Consider the following 25,859-nt stretch of genomic DNA (forward strand, 5'->3'; position numbering starts at 1 on the left):
ATAATGCTGTAAAAAATTACCCTGGCATGCGTTCTATCAATAAAAAGTTATTTAAAAAAAAAAAAAAAAGAAAGAAACAACAAGCCCGGACAATTAAGTAAGATAGACTACATTACAATAAAACTGTGTAGAGAAAGAACAAAAAGGAGTCCATCGAACAAATGTAGAACTGTGGAAATAAAAGGGGCCAATGTTGGAGAAAAAGCAAGGGATAACAAATCTAGGGTTCCACTGGATTACATATATTGTCCGAGTTGCACAAAATTGGCTGTAATGTGCATCACTGATGAAAAAACTTATATGAGAGTACCATAAATTCATAAAAGTGTTGTAGTAAAGGAGGCCTACACCATGACCTGGAAGTTATGGTCCTCTACTAAGCTAGAAAGGATTTAACAGATATGTTGTCAGGGCCATGAGTGTTGGACTGGGACAGATGTCCCTGAAGAGTGTCCACCAAGAAATCTTTTTTCATCTACGATATCTCACAAACATTATTTACTAAGGCAGGGAGGATTTCATTGTACATTAGAAGAGAGCGTATCCACACCAATGAAAACATGAATCCTCAGAAGTCCTTATCTAAAAGAGAGATACATAGAGATGTAGTCCAAAAAAAAAGGGGAGGAGGGGGATGGGAGAATTTCAAGATGTTCTAAATAGAGATAGGTCAAGAGGATGTGGCCTGTGTTTCACTAACACAGAATCTCAGATTTGGAAGAGACTTTAGAGGACACTTAATTTAATCCACATTCGAAGTAAAATCCCTTCCATAACATATATGACAAATGGTTGTTCAACCTTTCTGAAAATCCTAATCTAGCTAGTATGAATCCATTACTTCTCAAGGTAGCCCACTGTATACTTCTGATTAGCCCTAATTGTCAGAAAGTTTTTTTGTTACATCCAACATAAAGATCTGCCTCTTTGCAATTCCCATTTATGGTGCCTATTTCTTCATTCTAGGACAAAAAGAGCAAGTTTTATTCCTATTTCATGTTAGAGCTCTTTTAATATTTAAAGACAGTTAACAAATTCTCTTTTAATCCTTTACATATCTTCCTTTCTCTAATCCAAATGTTTCTGGTACCTTCAATCCTTTATAGTGTTATTTTGAGACCCTTCACAACCCTGGTAGCTTCTTCCAGAAGGCTCCCAATTTATCAATGTCTTTTCTAAAATATGAAATACCAAATCTAACATAAAACTCCAAGTTTGATTTGACCAACTAGGATCAAAGGCAGTTATCACATTAGGAACATTTTGCTTCTCAACATAGTCAAAGATGATGTTGGCTTTCCAGGCCACTATATCAACAATGAAGACTGACTTCAGGGTTGCAGGTCATCAACTACTCCCACCCTCCACCCCAATCAATATTTTTGGGAAAACTACTGTATGGACATGACTTCCCTATCTTAAACTTGCAAATTTTTAAACGAAAGGATAGTATTTTAAATTATTCCTACTAAATACCATTTTATAAATTCAGCCTAACATTCTATATTGTAGAGATCATAACCCTGCCACTAAATTACTCCCAATTTAACATCTAAAAATTGGCTAAGCATTCCACCTGTGTGTGTGTGTGTGTGTGTGTGTGTGTGTGTGTGTGTGTATAAAATAGCTTTTTTATTTACAAGATATATGCATGGGTAATTTTTCAGCATTGACCTTTGCAAAGCCTTCTGTTCCAACTTTTCCCTTCCTTCCCCGCCCCTTTTTCCCCCAGATATGCCATCTATATTTTTAAGAAACTGATAAAAATGCTAAATGTTAAGAGGACCAAGCACAGATAACTGAAGGCCTCTACTAAATATCTCTATCTAAACATAGACTTATTAATGGCTATTCTATGAATGTTGTTCTACAGTGTAGCTCATGTTTCTCCTTCTTATCCAAAAGAATAGTACCAGAGATGTCACATAACTTTCTAAAACCCAGAAAAAGAAACCTATAGAAATCTTTTTTGACACTAATTTTATTACATTATAGTATGAATCCATTTAGAATGGAAACATTTAAATACAACTCTAAATGTGACTTTATTAAATATTTTCAGGCACTATCCAGCAATTTCTTATTTCCATTTATATAGAAAAAACTTTTACTCATCACAGGTGAGGAATATTCTTTAAAGATTTTCCCAAAGCAATATATGCTTCTACTACATGAGACAGTAACAAACTAATACTATGTTATGCTAAAATTTAATTATTAGAAAAGAGGGCTCCAAAAATTACCAATGAAGTACTACCAGAATTAGGGTTTGTTTTCATTGTTTTTAAATCTTATCATAGAGGCACCAGGTTGCCCAATGTGACAGTCTTGACTAGTAATGAATGTATAACACAGCTGGCCAATATCTTGAATCAATAAGAAAAGACTTGTTACTGTAGATTTCAGAAGAAATAATGTTGCCATCAACTGAAAAGAGCAATTTGTTACTACCTGGGAATTTAAGTTCCATTAGTTTGACAAATATAAATCAGGACAGTTAGGTCAAATCACACCCAACACCAGTAGGAAGACACAGAGGGATTACTAAAATGTTTCTAATCAGGGAAGTATAAACCAAGTCCACTTAACTGGTATGGCAAGCTTATGTAGAAAAGGAATGCAACTCTTCCTCGAGTATTTATCCCATTCCCAATAACACAATCTGAAAACAAGGAAATGCATTCACATTGTTATTTCTCTCATATTAGAGTGCTCTACTACTCTTCAGCAGGGAATGAGCTGTTCCTTTCACAGTAATGCAGAGTTCTAGCAGGACCCAGCCTCCCTAGGAAAGGAACTCTATTACACTCCAGAGAGGTAATGTGGCAAAGTAAGTAGCAAGCTGGACCCTAAGTTGGGAAGACTTGGTTTCCATTTTCATTTTTGACATACTTGCCTTTACCAGGAGCTCGACACAAATGAAGTCACAGTTGTAGTTGAAAACACACAAAAACCCCCAAACCTAACCTGCACTAGAGAATTAGATGCTGCTCATCTAAAACCACAAGCAATTAATAGTTCTTATAGGATAGAAGTGACTCCTAAAAGTCTATACCTCCCAATCTAGCTCATCAACATTTTAGTTCAAGAGAATGAAAAACTAGTGTAGACAGGTGATAGTCAAGAGGAACCCAAAACATCTTGCTCAAATCTGTTAAAACTTATTTTCTAAAGCTGAAGGACAGTTCAATTAAGTGAATTTTTAATAAGTACCTATTCATTAGCTTTTCCATCCCAAAAAACCCCTAATCCCACATATTAAATGATTTACTATTTGAAGAATACTGAATTAGATCTGAGGGTTAAAAAAAAAGTTTAGATAAGACTATCCAAGAGCTCTACATACAAGTTTAGCACAAATAATGAGCAAGACGCTTCACAGCTCTGAGGACCTCAACTGTCTCATTTATCAGTGAAGAAGTTGAACCAGATGTTCTCAAAGGTCTCTCTGAGTTAGAAATCATCTCATCTTGTGTGCTTGATATCATGAGGAATGCAAACCCCCCAAATCCGTAGGATTAAAAGGGTTTTAGACAGCTTATAGCTATGTTACAGAGATGAAACGAACATAAAGTGATATAAGAATGTTAGTAATTGTCAGAATTTATAAGGATTAAGAGTTATAAGAACTCAGAAAAGGCAAATATAAATGTGGGTCCAATTAATCAGGTCAGGATGATTTTATAGTGGAACCTAAACTAGGCTTTCAAAGATGTGAACAGAAGGAAAAAGGGAAATCACTTCCATGAGGGGAATGATATGAGTAAAAATAAATTATAAACAAACATGTTAGGTTCACAGAACAGCCAGAGGAGGTAACCAAATGAGCTCAGAAGTACATATTGGGGAGTGGGGAAATAACATTGCTTCCTTGGTGCCTAATGGAATAATTGTTACAATGCAAGGACTTAAAAGTCTTGTGGAATGAATAAATATGAAAGTTCAACAAAGGAATTTATACTCAATAGATAGGGAAGGGGGCGTTATTTAATATTTTTGGACTAGAGAATAACATGATAAAACATTTGTTAAGAAAAACTAGTTTGGCTTTGTTCAAACACAACAAATATGAGAATGTTACACCTGACTATACATATTTGTTGCAAAGATTTTTGTTTTTGTCATTTTTTTCCCCTGTGTAGGGCAAGTGTGTGGGAGAATACAGCTAGTGAAAAGGTTGCTGTATAAATGAATGAAAGAAAAAAAGAATTATCAAAGCATTTTTTAATGAATAGAAAAAAAAAAGCAAAAATTAGAAGGGAGCATAAAACTTGGGTACTTGGAAAGTTACATGTTGAATTTATTATATACTTAAAAATCAAATAAAATGTATTGGTAATTTACAGTTTCATGTATAAACATCCATTCTGAGGGGTTCTACTTTTATATAGAAATGCTTATTTTAATAGGTGTTTAGCTTCAGAATTTTAAATATAAATTATTTTTTTAAATTGGCCAGGCAAAAGGATGCAGGATGAGTTGGAAGGGGATTATCAGCAGAAGTAGGAAAAGCAGAGAGAAGGCTTTTCCTGAAATAAGACATGCCATCTCCTGACTGTGGACTATTTTCCCTGCTTCTTGGTTTCCCTGGACTTCTTTCAAGTTCCCACTAAAATAGCACCTCTACAGAAGCCATTCCTGATCTCCCTCAATTCTAGTGCCTTTTCTCTGCTGATTATTTCCACTGTGTTTTCCATATAGTTTGTTTGTACATAGTTATTTGAATATTGTCTCCTACATTAGACTTTGAGCTGCTTGAAAGTATGGATTGTCTTGTGCCTTTCTTTTATATTCCCAGATTTTAACATAGTGCCTGGTACATAGTAGAGGCTTAATAAATGTTTAAAGAAACAGAGGCTCAGAAAGTTTCAAGGAGCTCTCTCAATGTTACACAAATAGTCATTTATATAGTACATGTTAGGTCATATTAGCGGCAACTAAAAAATGTTCTACATGCAAGGACAAAATCAATTTTTATTTTTACCATTGAATTCTTCAATTTCCAATTCTGGGGCTACCATATAATACTGTTCGCAAAGCATCTTGGCTGTTTCATATGCATCTGCAAGAGAACATTTTTTTTAAAAGTTGTATTATTTTTCTGGAAGAATAGACAATACATATAATATGTAAACATAGATATATATTTTAAGGATCCAATTTTTATGATCTTTTTTATACCCTAAAGCAAAAAGGACAAAAAAGAGGCATTTTACATACATATTTTAAAGAATTATCCTACATCATTGATTCAATAAATAACATGAATCTCTATAATGACTAGAGGACTCTTCTTACTATAGATAATTAAAAGTATAAGAAATAGCCCCTTCTCTCTCATGAAACTTAGAATTTTGGTCAAAAAGTCAAAACATTCACACAAAGAAATCCAAGTTCTCATGTAATATATGAACAGTTTAGAAGTCCTATAAGATTTCAGAAGTAAAAGTTAACTTGTAGCTATAGGGATCAAAGCTTTCATGGAAAAAGTGGTCTCTTTATTGAACTTCTCTCTGAAGGAATTGGGAAGGGATACAATGGAAAATGTAAGTGATCTAAAAACAAAATAAATCAATAATTTTAAAATTATATAAAAACAAAATAATATATAAAACATTTTCACACGAAATATAAAAACAAAAGATATCAATAATTTAAAATACAAAACAAAGAAAGTTACCAAAATGCTGGAGAGATTTTCTATGGTACATTTATAATGAGTCACACAGCATGTGAATATTTGAACTACTTTCAATCTGATTCAATAAAGGGAAATTATGGAACATTCAAAGTATCCAAGTAAAGTGCATTTGTGTGCCTTATAGCTACTAAGCTAAGTGGAGATGACTTCAAGGATTTTATATTTGTTTTCTTATCTTGGATAGTAACTAATATGTCACCTTTGTATAAAGAAAACATGGGAGGTACAAGAAAAAGAATGAAGTGGCATTTATTGTAACATCACAGAGCATATTTGGAGCCTATGGTGAATATTCACTCAAGGCAAACGTCTGTTTTGTTTTGAACTGTAAAAAACTCATAATATAGGAGATAAAGAGCTGCCACTAGAGTTGCCACAGAATTAAGCTATGGCTCTGACACCTACTAGGCAGGTGACTTAGTCTCCATTTATTATTACAGGTGATCTGCCAATCTGAATCAGTGGAAGTAATTTCCACACAGTAAATGCCTTAAATCAGTAAAAACCATAGGTGTAGTCCAAAGTGGCAAGTAAAGACCACTACGGTCTAAACTGCAAACTCTTTGAAGAAGAGAAGAGAGAACTCTAAAGGATCTGTTTTTCCATCACACATCCCTAGCCATCCTATTTCATTTTAGGCAGGAATTCAGGAAAAAACAAGAGTTAAATGGTTTTATAGTGAGATCTCTATCTGCAAAGGAACTGGGGTAATGATATTGGCAACTACTGAGAGTATGTATCATAAATGATTCCCCCAATATTATGTACTCTTTTCAGGTGATGGGAAATTGAGTTTGGTTGCAAAGGTTTAGGCCTAATTTGTATAACATCTCATTATCATTCAAAACTGCTGTTTGATAAAAAGGGAACCACAATCTAGTAGAGGCAATCCTCTGAAAACTTTCTAAAGCTTTATTTCACTGTTAACTGCTAGAGTTTTCATACTCTGCCCCATTACACTCAAAACAGATGAGACATTTTGACAACTGTAAAATAGTACTGACTACACCAGGAACATACTTATTTCTGTAGTTTAAACTGTTCCTTTTCCCTTACTCAGGGGTACATGGAAACCCTGAAACTCATCTCTGGTATAAGACCAAGCTGTGTTACTGTGAACCTCCATCCAATGCTGAAAGAGTATAAGGAGGAGGTATCTGCTTTCTTTATCTTGCAATATCAACAGTAGGAGCACTTGGCACAGGTTTCAACACCAGTGAAGTTTAAGTTATATCTAGGATACTAGGACTATAGTTATAGGCTTCTCTTAGACTTTATACAACAGTGGACAGGGGTAGAGGTAGAAGGGGGTGGGAAGGAAGATGTACAGACTAAATCTGGTATATTACAGTATATATTTGTTTAATTTAAAACTCTAAAAGGACTCTAAACAAAACCTTGGAATTATACTAAATGTCAAGTTTTTAAAATCTGTAATAGTATAGAATATATAAAATTTTGACATGCAAAACCTCAAAGGAAAAACACTTGCTTTATGTGTTAGCAAAGTGTACCAAGCTATGCTGCATCTCCATCTAGTGACAGATGTTAGCACAGAGTAGGAGAGTAGGAGACTCGAGTAATCAAAATCACATTCCTTCAAATCCTCAATGTTAGTGCTAACAAAAACTTTTTTTAGCTACCAATGGACATTTTACAATTAACAATTGCCATAATTCATGACATATATTATCATATTTTCTTCATATATTATCATTTTTTCTTCATATATTATCATTAAAAAGTAGAACCCTATCCTTCAGAAAATCGTACTATATTACGAGATTTGCTCAACTCTAAGAAACAACTAAAAAAACTATTTTCACAGCAATGACAGTGGAATCTTCACCAGTGTACTCACAAAAACTATAGTTTAAGAGATCATTGTTGCATTTATATGTATATAATATATACATATATATTACACACAGAAACTTATAAAAATAAATATAAAGAAAATTAAGGTTAAAAGATGATAGAATTTTAGAAAGATTTAGCAAAGGTTTACACAGGACAAAAGTAACAGCCTATTTGTTAACTCCTTTGGTACTATCCTTTTAAAATATAAGGGATTTGGGTACAACTTTGCCGACTATTTTTTAAAACTGATTTTTTGTTTTAATATAAACTCTTCTGTTTATTTTTTAACGCTCATTATAACCTGCCCCCTTCTTAGTGGTTTTAAAATACTCTACTGCTCTCCATGTACTTTATGGTTTATTTAATATTCTTCATTAAAATAGTCACTGGTTAATTTAATATTCCTCATAAAAACATTCATCTGCCTCAGTGGTTTTGAATTGGCCACCCTTCCCTTACTCCCGCCTGGAATGATTTCCCTCTAACTCTTAAGATTTCCTGATATTTTTTCAGACTCATTATTAGAGATCTCTCTCAGTTTCACAGCTATTATTGCCTTCCCTCTGAAATCACCTTCCATCTTTAAACAGACTGATTTATATATGTTGGTTCCCCCATTAGAACGTAAGCCTTTTGAGGATAGAGGCTGTTTTTATTTTTGTATCTGGCATGAAGTGCTTAATATATGCTAGTTGACTGGCTATTAAGTTTATAATAAAAATAAGAAGACATTCACAAATAACTACAACATAAGACAATATATAGGAAGTGCCATGGCATATGGCATAACTTTAGAAGAAATTTCACAAAGCTGATCTCTTGTCATTTACTCTGTTCCACTGTTGCTTCTGTCTATCTCAAATTTTCAAAGACAGGAGTCTCCTGGTAGAGTACCTTAAAAGAAGAGGCTCATCTCATTACTGTACTCAGAACTAGGCAAGCCCCATCTATAACATTCAGTTTGGAGTCTTAGCCAAGTACAGGTCCCAAGGAGCAAACTAAGGAAAACTCTGAACCCTATGAATAAATAATTTAGTTTGAGAGATACTTATGTGCATAAACTCTGAAAAGAATAACAGACAATTCTCAGATGAAGAAATTGAAACTATTTCTAACCATATGAAAAGGTGCTCCAAGTCATTATTAATCAGAGAAATGCAAATTAAAACAACTCTGAGATATCACTATGCACCTGTCAGATTGGCTAGAATGACAGGGAAAGATGATGCGGAATGTTGGAGGGGATGTGGGAAAACTGGGACACTGATGCATTGTTGGTGGAATTGTGAATACATCCAACCATTCTGGAGAGAGATTTGGAACTATGTTCAAAAAGTTATCAAACTGTGCATACCCTTTGATCCAACAGTGGCTTATATCCCAAAGAGATTTTAAAGAAGGGAAAGGACCTGTATGTGCAAGAATGTTTGTGGCAGCCCTCTTTGTAGTGGTCAGAAACTGGAAACAGAGTGGATACCCATCAATTGGAGAATGGCTGAATAAATTGTGGTATATGAATATTATGGAATATTATTGTTCTCTAAGAAATGACCAGCAAGGTGATTTCAGAAAGGCCTGGAGAGACTTGCATGAACTGATGCTGAGTGAAATGAGCAAGACCAGGAGATCATTATATACTTCAACAATACTATATGATGATCAATTCTGATGGACGTGGCTCTCTTCAACAACGAGAGGAACCAAATCAGTTCCAATGGAGCAATAATGAATTGAACCAGCTACACCCAGCGAAAGAACTCTGGGAGATGACTATGAACCATTACATAGAATTCCCAATCCTTCTATTTTTGTCCGCCTGCATTTTTTATTTCCTTCACAGGTTAATTGTATACTATTTCCAAGTTTGATTCTTTTTGTACAGCAAAATAACTGTATGGACATGTATACATATATTGTATTTAACTTATACTTTAACATATTTTACATGTATTGGTCAACCTACCATCTGGTGGGGGGAAGAAGGGCAAAAATTGAAATAAAAGGTTTTGCAATTATCAATGCTGAAAAATTACCCATGCATATATCTTGTAAATAAAAAGCTATTAAAAAAAAAAAAAAAAAGGAAAACAACAACTTAGGGTAGTAGAAAACTTCAATCAAGAACTTAATGTCCTGAAAACTAGAACAGAGTAGACAAAAAAATGACTCAACAAGACAACAAAAAATATTAAAACAAAAGCAAAAAAATTTAAAATAGCATAAGAAAAATCTAAGAAATATAATGTCAAAAACACCCGATTTAGAAAACAGGCAAAGGAAAGAATTTATAAGAACTATCAGACAATATAAAAATTATAATTAAAAAATCCATGTACCATATTTCAAAAAATTAAAAATAAAAACTCCCAGAACTTTTAAAAACCAGATGACAAAGCAAAAATAGAATTCACCAGACATTTTGAATGGTAAAACCACAAAATAAAAACTTCCAACAAAAATCACAAGGAATCAAAAGGAAGGACTATATTATCTCTACTGTGTCAGATAGTAGAATTATCTACTCAATTACCTTTGCCCTACCTCCTTTCAGCTTTCTTTTATGTATTGTCTTCCTGCATTAGAATGTTAGCTCTTTGAGGGCAGAAAACCATCTTTCTTTCTAATGTGCATTTCCACTGCTTAGTTCCTATCAGTTCCTGACCTAGAGTAAATGTTTAAATAAATGCTATTGACTTGTTGAATTACTAGAGGAAGAACTCGCTATTTGACAAAAAAAAAATACTAGAAAAATTAGATAGCAGAAATTAGGTTTAGAGTAAAACTTCATCCCAAAGACAGAGACAAACTCCAAATGGATAGAAAAGGTCATATCATAAACAAGTTAAAGAAGCAAGGAAGAATGACTTTTCAAATATCATTTGATATATGGATAGTTAAAGAGTTCATGACTAATCAAGTCATGGAAGGACCAAAATAAAATGTACAATTTTGATTACATAAAATTATAAAGTTTTTGCACAAATTTAATGTGGTCAAACTTAGAAGAGATAATGGTAACTGGGAAGCAAAAATCTCTGCAACAAATTTTTCTGATAAAAAACTCAGTTCCAAGATATATGAGGATTGTAATCAAACTTATAAAACTAAAGAGCTATTGCTCATTAGACATGAAGAGTATGAATAGGTAGTTCTCAAAGGAAGAAATGTAGAACAGGAACAATAATCATATCAAAAAATGATCATTAAAAATGGAGGAAGTGAAAATTAAAGCAACTCTGAGATTCTACCTCATACCTATAAAATTAGTAAAGATGAGAAAAAAGGAAAATATTGGAGTAGATGTGGGAAATTAGGCACATTAGTACACAATAAGTGGACTGTGATTTGGTGTAGCCCTTCTAGAAAGCTATATGATACTGAACAAAGAAGGAAAGAAATTATCAGTGTAACAGATGTTGTTAGCATGTAGAAACACATGGCCTGGCTTCTAACTAATACTTCCTGCTGCCACCTCATTATTAGCATTCTCAAGTGAAAAGATCACAGACCACTTCCATGTTAGCAACTTGGACCATCTATCTCTTGTGAGGCACAGCATGTCCCCTTCTTGGGGCTAGGCTAGGAATCTTCCAGATACCCCAAAGCAATCACTTTTATATGTACCAGCACAAGGCAACTTCCACTTCCTGCTGCCAGCCTAACTTCTCTGTAAAGTCCACTTTTATTCAGTGTTAGCCAATCATAGCTAATTGATTGTCACCCTCAGGAATAGCCCTCTTCAAAGGGTATACAAGCCCTGAGACCATCACCATGGTTGCCTCTAGCATTTGAGAGTGCCAATGATCTTTTATTAAAAATGCTGGTATTCACTTCTGAATCTGTATCCCAAAGAAATCCTAAAAGAAAGAAAAGCACCCACATGTGCAAAAATGTTTGTAGCAGCTTTTTTTTTTTTTTTTTGTGGTGGCAAAGAAATGAAAAATGAATGTATGCTCATCAATTAGGGAATGGCTGAATAAGTTACAGTATATGGAAGTAATGGAAGTTATTGGTCTATAAAAATGATGAACAGGCTGATTTTTAAAAAGGCTGGAAAGATTTACATGAACTGATGATGAGTGAAGCAAAAAGAAAAACATTGATTCAATTATGATAGACTTGGTTCTTCTCAGCAATTCAGCAATCCAAGGTAATTCCAATAAACTTTGGATGAACAATGCCATCCATGTCCAGAGAATTATGGAGACTGAATGTGAATCAATGAGTACTATTTTCACTTTTCTATTCTTGTGGTTTTCCCTTTTGTTCTACTTTTTGTCTCTCAACATGACTCATGTGCAGAATATTTTGCAGGTGAGAGATACTAAGACCAAAAAAAAAAAAAAAAAAAAAAAAATTAACCCAGTTCCTGTAGTGTAAGAATTTATAATTCATAGATTAAGATTGATCAATGCTTAATGTCACTGTATGTTCAAAAGGCTTTCTTCAAAAGTCTCCCTGTAACAATACAAAGGAAAAAAAATTAATACCTAGATCTTTGAGGGTAAGGATTTGGTAAGATATTGTTAGCCATTTTCCAAAACCCTGACCTAAAAGATTTTGTGGGAAAACAAAGTAATTTTTAAGGTATCAGTGATAGTTGTTACATATGAACTCAAGTACTAGAAATCTTTCTCCTTGGTCAGTCATTTAAATAATGCTCCTCATAGTACCCTAGAATCCTTTATTTAGTCACCGCACTATACTCTGCTAAGCTCACCATCTACTTTCTTAACTCCACAGTCTACTCCACAGGCAGAAACTAGCAAAATCATGAGGACAAATTCATACTAAATTCACGAACACCTAGTAAGGTCTTAACAATTACTATCTGACTGACAGACTTTGACTTAAATCACTACTAAGCTTCCACTCCAAGGAAATCAAAGAAAAGGATTCTTGTGTATAATTATTTTTAGAGGGTTTTTCCCCTGGTAGTCAAGAACTGGAAACAAAGGCGGTGTTTTCCTATTGGGGAATTGCTAATAAAACGGTGGTATAATAATGGTATATTAATATATTGGAATACTTACTGTACAACAAGAAGTAATGGATAATTTTAGAGGAAACTAGGAAAACCTCTATGAACTGACAGAGCAAAGTGAACAAAACTAAGCTAACAATGAATAAAATCATAAAAAAAATAACAATTTTGAAATCCTTTAGAACTCTAATCGATACAATCTTAAGTCATTAGTCCAAAAGAATGAAAATGAAACATGTCACTCACCTCCTGCCAAAGAAGTAATGAATTTAAAATTCAGAAAGAGACATATGTATTTAGATATGGCTAATATGAGAATGTGTTTTCCTAGACTCTGAAGCTATATGCTGAGGGATGTATTTCTCAGACTTGTTTGTTTTGTTGAGGCAATTGGGGTTAAGTGACTTGCCCAGGGTCACACAGCTAGGAAGTGTTAAGTGTCTGAGGCCACATTTGATCTCAGGCCATTCTTACTTCAGAGCTGGTGTTCTATCTACTATGCCATCTAGCTACTCCCTGTTTTGTTTTTTAATTTGCTCAGTGAGAAATAAAAAGAGTGGGAGGGTCAAAATAATTCTTAAAATTAAAAGCTATTTCTTGAAAAATCAAAATAATGAACTATTTAAATCTTTAAGAAAAGTTTACAGAAAGCTAGAGAATGCAATCATAGAATGTTACAAGTAGAAAGACCTTCTAATCCAATCCTTTCTTTTCAGAGATGAAGAAAACTAAAGTCTAGAAAAGAGAAATCCAAAGAATTTTACCTCCTGATCCTAACTTACCAAAGATTTTTGATTTCTTTAGATGCAAACCTAACCTATGCAAAAATGTGATGTTATCAGCAAAAATAAAGTTGACTGTTTATTATTTTAAGTACTTACAACACATAAATAGGTGCAATTATCTATGTGTTGATCACCTGTTTTTATGGTGACAAGAATATTTTGGTCTTACCTTTTACTACATCGGCCACATTACAGGTGGGATCAATACTCCCAATGTGTTTAGGATGAGCAGGATTAGGGTCATCACCAAATAGAAGTGCTTAAGGGAAAGAAGTAAAAGATTAGTATAAATATACACCTACAATGAAAAGCTTAACAGGGAAATATCAGTTAGTAAACAATTCATTTTGTAACATGTAAAGTTCCACATACATATGAGCAAAACTGGTAATAGCTAAAAAACAAAAGTTTACAAGAGAGCAGACTAGAGCTAAGAGATAGGGGTCATTATAATGCAAGGCATTTTAAATAATTAAATTTGTTTGATGCAAATGTCTTATCTAAAAGAATAAATTCATAACTTCTTTTCCTCCAATATGAATTAAAATGGAAAACTTAATAATTATTTTTTCTTGTTATTCATATAGAGCATCCTATACCAGAGTTTCAATTAATAATTGTAATATAATGGCTAGAACTTTGAAAACTCATTATCCAGGATGGCAGATGCAGAGTTTACAAACTGAGGGGTTTATCTTTTTTGACATGGCCAATGTGGGAATTTGTTTTGCTTAACTAGACAAGTTTGTAAAAGGGGTTCTATTTTTCTTTCTTTCTCAATGGTTCCCCTTCCCTTCAAGGGAGAGGAAAGGGAAATGAGATTTTTGTTGACAAAAAAAGGTAAAATTTAATTTGAAAAAATCAATATATATAGGGCTAAACAGAATTTTCAGCCTTAACAGATGCAATAATGGCTAAAGCTTTTTTAAAAAGACAAATTCCAAATCCAGTCACCTCATTTAGCTCATTAATTTCCTTTCAACCAGTACTTTTCCAGGAAATAATTCACATGAAAGAAAAATAATTTCCATAAAAAAGAGTCATAATGGCCTTATTTATTAGGTGAAAAGTGGGAACAAGTGAGTGAAAAATTAACTTGCATATTATTAGCACAGAATACTACATGGCTAATAAAAATGATAACTATCTAAAACTAAAGCAATGGATGAAAATATTAACAGGAAAAAAAATAAAGAAAATAAAAAATTTTTAAAGATATTACACATAGTTTTTACAGTTATCATCAACATCAAATAACAAAGACCAGAAAAGAATATGGAGTGGCATAAGGTTTCATTAATGTTCTTTTTGAAAAATCTCCTGTAAATCAACTTAAGTTTTTAATTATTTTTATAAGGCATCATGAAATCAGAAGATTTATATTTATTCTACCTAAATAGGACAATTTTATCAAATATATGATATGCAATATAATAATTTTTTAAATGGCTACAATAATTTAGAAAGAATCTTAGTCAAAGTCTACATTTTTTGGGAACCATATTCTTTTAAATAACAGAATGAATTAAAGCTGTAAATATTCTACTTCCCCCTCTTAAAAAAATGTATTTTTTCTAAATGTAGTTTTTTCTACCTTAATTGTTTATTTAGCCAATCATATGGTTTGAAAAATATTCACTCCTCTCAATCATACAATATCTATCAATCATAATGTAAAATAAAATAGTTACTACCATTTTCAAAATGTCCCAGTTAAAACAAAGTATATGAATATTGTGTAATTACGAACAAATCTACTACTGAATAAGAAATATGGATATGCCTTTCTCCTTTCTTTTCAAAGATGGGAGCCTTATAGGCAAATGTGGTACACAGTACAATTCAGTCAGAAATGGTATTGTTGGGTTAGTTTTACTGAATTGCTTTCTTTCCCTCACCCCTTTTCTTTCTTTATTCTTGGTTATTTGGGATAGCTCTCTGGGTAGGAGAAGGATAAAATGATAAATGAAGACTACTATTTCAATCCTGGCTCAAGACAATTATTAACTACGTGACTCTGGGCCTGTCAACTTAGTCCTATTCAGTCTTGGTTTTCTCATTTACAAAATGAGGGAGCTGAATGAGATGGTCTCTAAAGTACTTTTCAACTCTAAATCTATAATCTTGTACAAAATCAAAATAGATGAACATATTTAAAATCCCAAAATGCCTATGCTTCTTGAATTGGAGAAGTTAAAAACAAAACAAAACATAACATCTATAACTGGCCATTTTGAGAAAAATACACTAAGGGAAAAAAATGAATAAATACATGGTTAAAAACTAAATAACATAAAAACAGTTTATAAGAATTAAGAATATTTAACATCACTTTTTATTCAGTTGTTTCAGATGCAACTGACTCTTTGTGGCCCCATTTGGAGTTCTCTTAATAAGACAATGAAGTGGTTGATTTGTCATTTCCTTGGGCTTAAGTGACTTACTCAGGGGCAAAGATCTGGTAGTGTCTGAGACCTGATTCTTCCCGATTCTAAGTCTAGTAGTACTCCATTTACCCCACCACCTAGCTGTCCTATTTAACATTACATTTGCAAAATAAACAATTGTGTCCTATCCTTAATATATGGAAACTGTGCTTAGTTGATATGTGTTTGTTTTTGATTTTTTTTCCCCCAGCAGTAATGACTAGTAGTATGAATCAAGTTATTTGATACTTTGTAAAAACGTTCTATGAACAATGCCAGAAATCTATATTTTATTTCAAAATAGTTGCTTCAAAACTCGGAGGGAGAGATGGTGCCATCTGTGGAACAGCTTTTTTTTTTTTTTTTTTTTTTTGGGGGTAAAATCGATCAAATCCTTGGGCTAGCACTACAAAGCTGACTTGTCAGAAGAACTGACCTTTGACCTTACAAGAAGCAGATGAGCCCTGAAACAAAAACATCAATCTTACATAACCTCAAAATTTCAAGGTCCTTCAGTTTAGAATTAATGGCATTTCAAAAACATTTTGGAAAAGGGAGGAAAAGTTAATTAAATTAAGAGACATTATTCTCTATTAATAAGAGTAGGGAATGTTTATTTTTCTAAAGATATCATATAAAAGGGTGAAACTAATTCCCTAAATAAGAAAAGTATATCAGTGAAAGAGAGTTAAGCATTAATAGAGCTAGTTCTATTTCAAAGAAGCTTAGTAATATCTATTATTTCCAGCTTTTCCAGCTATAATTTTATAATTTTTCCTTTTTTTAAATTATTTTAAGTCTGTTTATTTCCCTAGCAGTGAAAAGTCTTAAGTAAGAATCCTTTAAAGGATTACATATTTTGCTTGAGAAATAACATGCTTAAGAAATTAAGAACCTCAGTCTTGGTTTGCAATACAAGTTAAATAAGTGTAAGGAATCCAGAAAGTAGCAATAAAAGATATTATGAAGGACAAATTTCCATGTCCCATTAAAAGAATGGGAAAAAAGTGGGCTCAAAAGAAGGTACTTTATGATCAAGAAAAGTCCCCAGAAAATTTATACAGTCCCCAATAGACTCAAATTAGAATCCCATAATATCAAAGCTTATCAAATAGATTGAGCCATATCAAATCATTTCTGCCAGAGAGAAAACAATTACATACAGCCAAAAGTTCCAGGTGACCTGTTCAGCCTACATAGCAGATATTAATCATATCTCCTAATATCTGTATAATGAAGTATATTTAGCTTATTATCTCGAGATATATTATATATATAAAATAAACAGTAGTAGCCACACCCAGTTTTGTAACACATAATTGTACCACAACAGAATTATTATTAACTGGGTAATTCAGTTGGAAAATCTCCAATTAGAAATAAATTTCTTCCAACAAAAATTCAAGTAAAGACAAAGTTATGTTTAAACACAAAAAAAGCAAAATCAGAAAAACAAAAAAACTCTTCTGATAATAGATTAAAAATACCAAATCCTACAACAGAAACTAAAGATTAGTGGGCAGAGATAATGTAATTGAGGGCTTATTAATGCCTTTAAAGTAGTTTGTGACAATGCTTCCCTCCATCTGTAAAAATGGAAAAAAATTATTTAGCCTTAGTCTTATAGTTTGAGGCACCAAGAAGAGCTCTGGTTTAGATTTAACATTTTAAAATGGACAGCTTCTATTTTTTGTCAAGTGGCTCAGATTAATAATTACTAGTCATATCAAATGTTAGTCTAGCTACAACCTGTCACAATATGCCATTACCTTCTTTTCATTCTAGAATATTGGAGTTAGTTATCAGTGAGGAAAGGAAACTTCAAATCAATGCAATACCTTGGCATTTAGGAGCAACAACTCTAATTGTCTTTTTAAGAGTGGAAAAACAAAACCCCAACTTACTGTGCTGGTTAATAAGCATGCGGAAAGATATGCGGTTGGTATAAAATCGATCCAGAAAATACTGGATGTTACTGCTAATAAAAGGATCAAAACCATACTTCTCCTTGTATTCAATTACTCCTTGTGCCATAGTAGGAACCACATCATTGTGTCTGTTTCTGACTTTAACCATGACTTGTAAAAAGCTGCAGGGAGAAAAAAAAAAAAAAGACAAAGAAAGTGATTAGGGTAAAAAAATGTTTAAAGTATTCCTGGCTTGTAGAGTTGAGATTTGGAGTCTTCTTATAATCCCTCATGTTTAGCATAGGTGCTCACATATTGTAAGCATTTAATATATTTTTTTGTTCATTAACTGAAAATAAATTTCAGCATCCCATTCCAAGTTTTTAGTGTTATCATTATTCATGAGATTATCATATAATATGAATATGGTATTTATGAAACTATGATGACCATCCTCAAAGAAATACCCTCTTTATCTTAAGACAAACACGTGTTAGTAGTCTTAAAAGTAAAAAATTCTCTTTAAGTATTTCTTCCAATATTTCTTATAATATTAGCAAAACCAAACACATCTTAACTATAAACCTTTAAATCTCCCAGAAACAAAACATAAAGGGAATAAGTGGGAGGTGGGGTTGAAACATAATTCTGTATTTTTTTCCTTCTCCAGATTGTTGCATAGTTACCTTTTTACACTCCCACCTCTTACAAATATAATTTTAAAAATCTACAATAACCAGAAAAAAATAAAGAAAATTGAATTGTGTGTGTGTGTATACACTGGATGTTACTGCTAATAATAATAAAGTATAATAATAATAAAAAAAGTATACACACATATACACACACCTTCTATATAACATATATATAATTATATATGCATATATGTGTATATATATAATATGTGTGTATATATATACACTATAGCAATGGTATTACCAGAGTTAACACAAGATGCCCAAGAAAAAGAAAGAGTGAGAAGTGAGTAGAGCATTGAATTTGTGCTCAGAATCCAAATCATGCCTCAGATACTTACTAGCTGTGTGACCCTAGGCAAAAAAAAAAAAAAAAAAAAAAATCAGTTTGCCTCAGTTTCCTCACTGATAAAAAGGGGGAATAAATAAAAATACCTACCTTACAGAGTTAGGAGAGTAAAATAAGATAATATTTGTATAGTTTTTTTGTGAACCTTATGACAATAAACAAATACTATTTAGCTAGCTTCTATGTTGTACAATACCCCTCCCAACACACACGCACACACACACACACACACACACCCTCTATAATGGAATATGAATATGAATACATAGAAGAAAAACCTCCCAGGAAAACCATATTCTTAAAGCTGCATTTGTCATAGCAAAGAGATTTTGCTTGATTCTTGTGTTTGTTTCCCTACCTCTCTTTCAAAGGCAAAAAGTTCTACCAATAGCAATATAACAGAACAGCCTATAAACAAATACCAGCAAAAAAGGACTTCTCTCTTCCTATAAGCTGACTATAAGTAATTCTGGAAAAAAGGTGGGAAGATCCCTCAAAAGTCATGCTTTTACAATTACACATCTCAACTGCTCCAATTTCCTTATTATGGTGAATACATTGCTATAAAGAAAAAAATAACAAGCATAACTAGAATGAGTAACATATCTATGCATATATTAAGAAGCTGAAATCGATTATTATTATAAATTGATGAGTTATTGTTAGAAGCCCAACATATTACCATCCTAAATTAATAAGTGACTGTAACAGAGAGATTTGTCATTTTGTTAGATCATATCATTTCTCTTCAGAAAATTTAGTCCATATGGAAAGTAGTCCACAAAATAACCTTTTGAAAAATAAAATTTTTTTGAACACCATATATTTCAAATAATCCCTGACTCTCCAAATTTACCCCTAGAGTGCAAAGGGAAAAAAATAACCCTAAAAATGCCAAAGTTATTTAAAACTACGAAAACTGTCTGATAATCTTTGTTTTTAAATGAAGCATATTAATCTGTTATGGAACATGCATTTGTTACCTATCAAAACATTGGAATCAACAGAGGATAAAGAGTTGCACATATGCAATCAATAATTTTTGTTTGCATTTATTTCCTTTTGTATACATCTATTCTTTGAAATTAATTTTATACTGAAACCTAAATACAAAGTCCAATAATAATAATTTGATAAGACAGTTTTATAGCTTCCAAAACTATTTTTATATACATACACTTTGAAATTCTATAGGCTGCTTGAATTGCAGTAACATTCCTTTAGTACCAAGGTGACTCTCAGGAAAATTCTCCCTGAAATTCTCTTTGGTAGAATTGGGACAACAGTTTTCCATTTTACTACTTATCAACCATTTGCTCTTCCTTGCCAAAATCATCAAGTTAATCTGTATTTTTTACAACACTGCCTGTAGCTGTGAAGTGAATTCTGAAATCTATTCCACAGCTTGGCATAGGATAACTGAAAAAGAAATATTAGAAACGTATTAGAACTTTCTAATATGTTCCAGGAATACAAACCACATTCTGAAAATATGGAACTACCGAATTCATTTGCAGCCTTAGATAAAGTAAATTTCTCTAATCTTTGTGAAACAAAATCCCAGGTTTCAGTTAAGCTCTCACCAAACAGCAGTTCTATCTGTGATGCTCAGATCTAATTCTTATCTTCAACTAAACAGAATGGATTACAGTCATCAAAACAAAAAACAAAACCTTCCAGCAATTAGGAGTGTTGCTTATACTTCAGTCTTTAATTGTTTCTAAGCAAATCAATCACTTCTGAAGTCAATTGTATTTAACTCACAAGAAGTCAGAAAACCAAACAAATCAAAGGTTAGAAGGAGGCTGTAATCAGAGAAGAAACTAAATATCAGATTCACAGATACTTAAGGTCTGTGAGGACAACTATAAATTAAATATGCAATCTAATATTTTCTGAGAGCATTATGTGGAAAGGTCCTTAAATTTTTTTATCTAAATGGGGAGTGAAGTCAAAAGACCTAGCAAAAATTAATAATAAGTTAGAAAATAACAATTAGCTCTCTGATAAAAATTAACAATTAAATCGGTGTCGGATACTGGGGGTGGGGAGGAGGGAAAAGAAATACACTTGACCTGAATTTGGACCCAACAACTTTCATTAACTCACTATAATGGAAAGAGTTAAGAATTTGGAGATCCTAATTTTACTCCATTCTGCCACTTACTATGTAATGTCAGCTAAATCACTAAATGAAAGTTTTTGACTAAGTGAGCTCTAAATATTTTTTTCTAGTTTTAGGATTTTATGCTCCTATAATTCCATCAATCTTTACTGGACTTTATTAAAGCATATGGCCACTAAATTGACATTATAAAACTATGTAAAACAAACATTCTTCAAAAGGGAAACAATTATCTTGATAGCAGATCCCTACATATAAGCAGAACCGTGAAGTAGCACATATGTGGTCACAACCAAACATTTGGACTGAAAAGAACCTTAAAGATAGCAAAGTCTAATACCTCATTTTATATTACAGCTAAACAAACTGATGCCCAAAGAAATGAAGCCATCAGCCCTGGGTGACTAAGCAAGTTACTAACAGAGAAAGAACTAAACTTAAGTTAATCTAATTTCAAATTTAGTCTGAGGAAATGGGAAGGCTTTTTCCTTTAAAAAGTCCACTAAACATACTTATGGAATTAAGATATGTGTTGATGAGCTTCTGCTATCCATATGCAAATGTGTTCTATCAGACTAGACTTTTTAAAACCAAATATTAAATTAAGTTCTCTCAAGCAGACTCCTTTCAATACACTCAGGCCAATTCATTTTTATAACTGTCACTAGGTGGCACCATTATTCAAAGTTGACAAATATTTCTTGACTATTTTATTATATACAAAATATTAATTCTACTCTGAAATATAAGATGAATTGCTATAATTATTCTTTTTTGTGCTGCCTATATTTAAAATTCAAATGAAGAAATCTCAATGCTGAATTATCTATGAAAAAAAAAAAAACCAAAAAACTATTTTCCTTTCTGGGTACATTTGACTTAGTTATTAATGACCCAAATTCACTTGTCCATTTACTGCTTCTATACCATTACTTTCAAATAAAAGTAATATTAAATACTTACTCGTCCAAAACTTGTGGATCCTCAGGGCTCTTATTTTCATATTCTAAAAGTTCAAGAAAGCTTTGCATGTACCTAGAAAATTAAATGAAGATGACAGTAATAATTAAATTTATAGCCAGATTACAAAAAGCACACTTATGTATAAGGCAAATCTTCAATAAACTATTTTATCCTTTATCAGGATAGACCTTTCTTTTCTTATAAATGAGAATGGGCTATAGTGGGTAACATCCATTTGCTGAGTAAGTTTTAAAGAGGAATTTTTGTTCAGGTATGGATTCTCTAAGATGGCTTCTGAAGGTTCTTTTCATTGCTGAGATTCTGTGAGTCAAATTGGTTTAAGGGCTTGATTTACTTTGTCATCATCAATACTTGCAGCATTCCTGATCTCAGACCAGCAATCTATATTGGTAGTAAATATAAAAATTTTTACATAAAAAGAGACAAATGGCCTACCCAGCATAACTCCTAGAGATAAACTGTAAATTAATCCTTTGGGCTGCTTCAAATCTTCATTTCTTACAGTGCAGAGCCATTCTATCAAAATCATATACTACAACTTGATTAGCCATTCATGGTCTTGTAAATTTGATAAAACTCTCTGTATATTTGAAATATGAGGTCTTTGTCTAAAGAACTGTCTATAAAATCCCTACCAACCCCCAATTTTCTGCTTTCTTTCTAATTTTGGCTACATTGCTTTTATTTGTACCAAAAAAAAAAAATAATAATAATTTAATGTGCTCAAAATTATCCTTTTTATACATCATAATGCGCTCTATTATTTTTTCCCTCTATTATTTATTGATAAATTCTTCTATGTGCAAGTATGACAGGCAATATTTCTCATGTTCTTCTAATTTTCTTATTCTCCCTTTATGATCATGTATGTATTTTAACTTTATCTTAGTAAATGGTATATTATTCTGTACCCAATTTCTGTAAGACTGCTTTCTATTTTTCCCCAAAAGCTTTTTACCAAATCAAATTCTTTACTAAATCAAAAAGCTTAAATTTTTATATTAGCCAAATACAAAGTTAATACAATTATTGTGAACTGTATGTTTACTCTGTTCCATTGATCCATCTTCCTATTTCTTAGCCAGTACCAGATAGTTTCAAAAATTACTGTCTTATAATATGGATTAAGATTTGGTACTGCTAAAGCTAAATCTCCTCCCTTGACATTTTTAGATTAATTCCTTTGATATTACTGATTTTTTGTTCTTCCAAAGAAATTGTTTTTTTCCAGCTCAATAAAATAATTTTTGGTAATTTAATTGGTATTGCATTAAATAAGTAGATAACGGATTGTTATTTTTATTATATTGAACTAAGTCAAATGTGTTCTATCAGAATAGACTTTTTAAAACCAAACATTAAATTAAGTTCTCTCAAGCAGACGCCTTTCAATACACTAAATCCAAATAAAATTCGGATTCCATGAACAATTAATATTTTTCCTATTTAAATCCGAATTTTATTTGGACAAAAATGTTTCATCATTATGTTCATGTAGTTCCTGCGTTTGTTTTGAAGGTATACTGTCAGATATTTTATACTGCAAAGTTATTTTAAATGGGATCTTTTACCATCCTTCTAGAAAGATTTTGTTGGTGATCATAGAAATGCTAATGATTTATGTGGACTTCTATGGATTACCCTGCTACTTTGCTAAAATTGTTCATTGTTTCAACTAATGTTTTAGTTGAATCTCTAGGATTCTAGCTCTTCTCAGAGCTGTGGATGTAGCTTTTGGATTAGGTACTTCTATAATTGTGATAATCAGTGAATTTGTACTTCAATTCCATGATCTGAAAAACCTAAAGTGAAGGGAACCAAACACAGGTTAAAATAAATCTCAATAATTTTATGCATAAATTTACTAGTTTTTGGTTTATCTAGCAATAAGAAATACTGCTGAGATCCACTAAGATAATAGCCATTCATTTCACTCTAGTCTGAAATGTTTAGTGGAATCAGGACAGGCCAAGGGGGGGGGGGGAGACAATTTTAGATTGGAATGACAATACAGTATTATGCCTTCAATGTATACTAGGCAAGTCACTTCACCTTTCTGTAATGAGAGGGAAATAAGAGATAGAAGTAGCTTACTGAATGATTTGACTAGATGATTTGTAAGCTCTTTCCAGAATTATTAATCTCTATTCTACCTTCATTTCAAATTAACAACAATGGTAATAGATGAAATTTATATAGCACTTATTATGTGTCAGGCATTGTGCTAAGCACTTTACAGTTATAATTTCATTTGAATTTTGCAACTAACCTGGGAGATAGGTGCTATTATTTAACCATCATGAAAGATAGGTGCTATTATTCAATCATCATGGGAGACAGACACTATTATTATCCTCATTTTTAAATTGAGGAAACTGAGGCAGAAATTAAAGTACTTATCTAATCACACAGCTTTTGAGTTCAGGTTGTATAAAGCATTATTCAAAGTTATAATAATTTTGAAGAGGTTCACAAAAATTAGCCTCCTTTTTTATAATTCCTAAAATAATTTCCAATTTTGTAAAGAATTGGTCCAAAGGAAAAAAACAGACTACACCTACAGATGAAGTTAATGTTATCAGAGACTTCATTATTACTTCAATAGACTTCAGTGATTCCTACCAGTTCACTGACATGACTTTGTTTATAGCCTAAAAATCAAGCTTATTCTTTCATGAATGATTGACTTTGCATCCTAAGAATTTATTACTGAAGTATGACTAATGGATAGATGCCCTATGTTTTTCATTGTCAGTATGTTTTTCCCTAATGTCTCCTGGTTTAAAACAAGTGCCTATTTTTACTTTTCTCTGTATCCAAAAATCTTCCATTCTTAATGATCTTGTCCATATGCATTCTCACCATACCACTTCTTTCATCCTGCTATCAATACCAGTAGAGTTAGAGCAGAACAGACTGTCTTCTCTCCAAAAGGAGTTAAGAAATGTTTGGCATTGTGGACTTTGTGAGAGCTAAACTTGTCCATTCTTAAATCCCTATTATGCATTCTTCCCTTTCTTTTTTGAGAGAGGAAAGAGGGGACTGAGTATCTTTACTGAAACAGTAGGATTATGTTGTTAAATGTTTAACAACTGACTGGGGAGGGGAAGATGCAACTACAACATACTTCTAAGCTTAATATGAATTTTTAAGCTTTTCTCTATCACTTTGTTTTTTTTGTTTGTTTTGTTTTGTTTTTTTTTTAATTTTTATTTTTTATTTAATGATTACTTTATATTGACAACATTATCCCTTGCACTCGTTTCCTTTCCGATTTTTTTTTCCCCTCCCTCCCTCCACCCCCTCCCCTAGATGGCAAGCAGTCCTTTATATGTTGGATATGTTGCAGTATATCCTAGATACAATATATGTTTGCAGAACCGAACAGTTCTCTTATTGCATAGGGAGAATTGGATTCAGAAGGTATAAATAACCCGGGAAGAAAAACAAAAATGCAGATAGTTCACATTCATTTTCCAGTGTTCGTTCTTTGGGTGTAGCTGCTTTTGTCCATCATTTATCAATTGAAACTTAGGTCTCTTTGTCAAAGAAATCCACTTCCATCAAAATATGTCCTCATACAATATCGTTGTCGAAGTGTATAATGATCTCCTGGTTCTGCTCATTTCACTTAGCATCAGTTCATGTAAGTCTCGCCAGTCCTCTCTGTATTCATCCTGCTGGTCATTTCTTACAGAATCTCTATCACTTTGTAAAGTCTACATAATAGCAAAATGATAAATCAAACCATGATATACAGCTTTCTAAGTTGAAGATACACTAAAATTTTATTTAAGCATTATTTCTTAATAGGAGTTAACTCCAGCATACCCCTGCATACCCACAAATACACATTAAAAGGTAAGTACAGAAGGTAAAGAATGAACTGCGAAAAATAGGCAGCAACTTCTCTTGCCTGATATGCAAAATAGTTGGCTGCTGTTGTTCAGTCATTTCAATCGTGTTGTGAGCCCATTTAAGTTTTCTTGGCAAAGGTATCAGAGTGGTTTGCCATTTCCTTCTCCAGCTCATTTTTCAGATGA

At 32.4% G+C, this 25,859-nt stretch overlaps 1 protein-coding gene across 2 annotated transcripts in view; it reads right to left on the reverse strand.

The window, feature by feature from the left end:
• The window catches only part of PDK3 (pyruvate dehydrogenase kinase 3), a 95,646-nt gene that overhangs the window by 34,653 nt on the left and 35,134 nt on the right, over positions 1–25,859 (reverse strand). For both annotated transcript variants that reach the window (XM_051985086.1, XM_051985085.1), the window contains exons 3-6: positions 21,796–21,867; positions 17,661–17,845; positions 13,500–13,589; positions 4,985–5,062 (exon numbers count right to left, since the gene is read on the reverse strand). In XM_051985086.1, the coding sequence (XP_051841046.1) occupies positions 4,985–5,062; positions 13,500–13,589; positions 17,661–17,845; positions 21,796–21,867 (425 nt within the window). The remainder of the gene's footprint in view (positions 1–4,984; positions 5,063–13,499; positions 13,590–17,660; positions 17,846–21,795; positions 21,868–25,859) is intronic.

The sequence above is a fragment of the Antechinus flavipes genome, chromosome 3 (assembly GCF_016432865.1).
Source record: "Antechinus flavipes isolate AdamAnt ecotype Samford, QLD, Australia chromosome 3, AdamAnt_v2, whole genome shotgun sequence".
In the NCBI taxonomy this organism is placed as follows: Eukaryota; Metazoa; Chordata; class Mammalia; order Dasyuromorphia; family Dasyuridae; genus Antechinus; species Antechinus flavipes.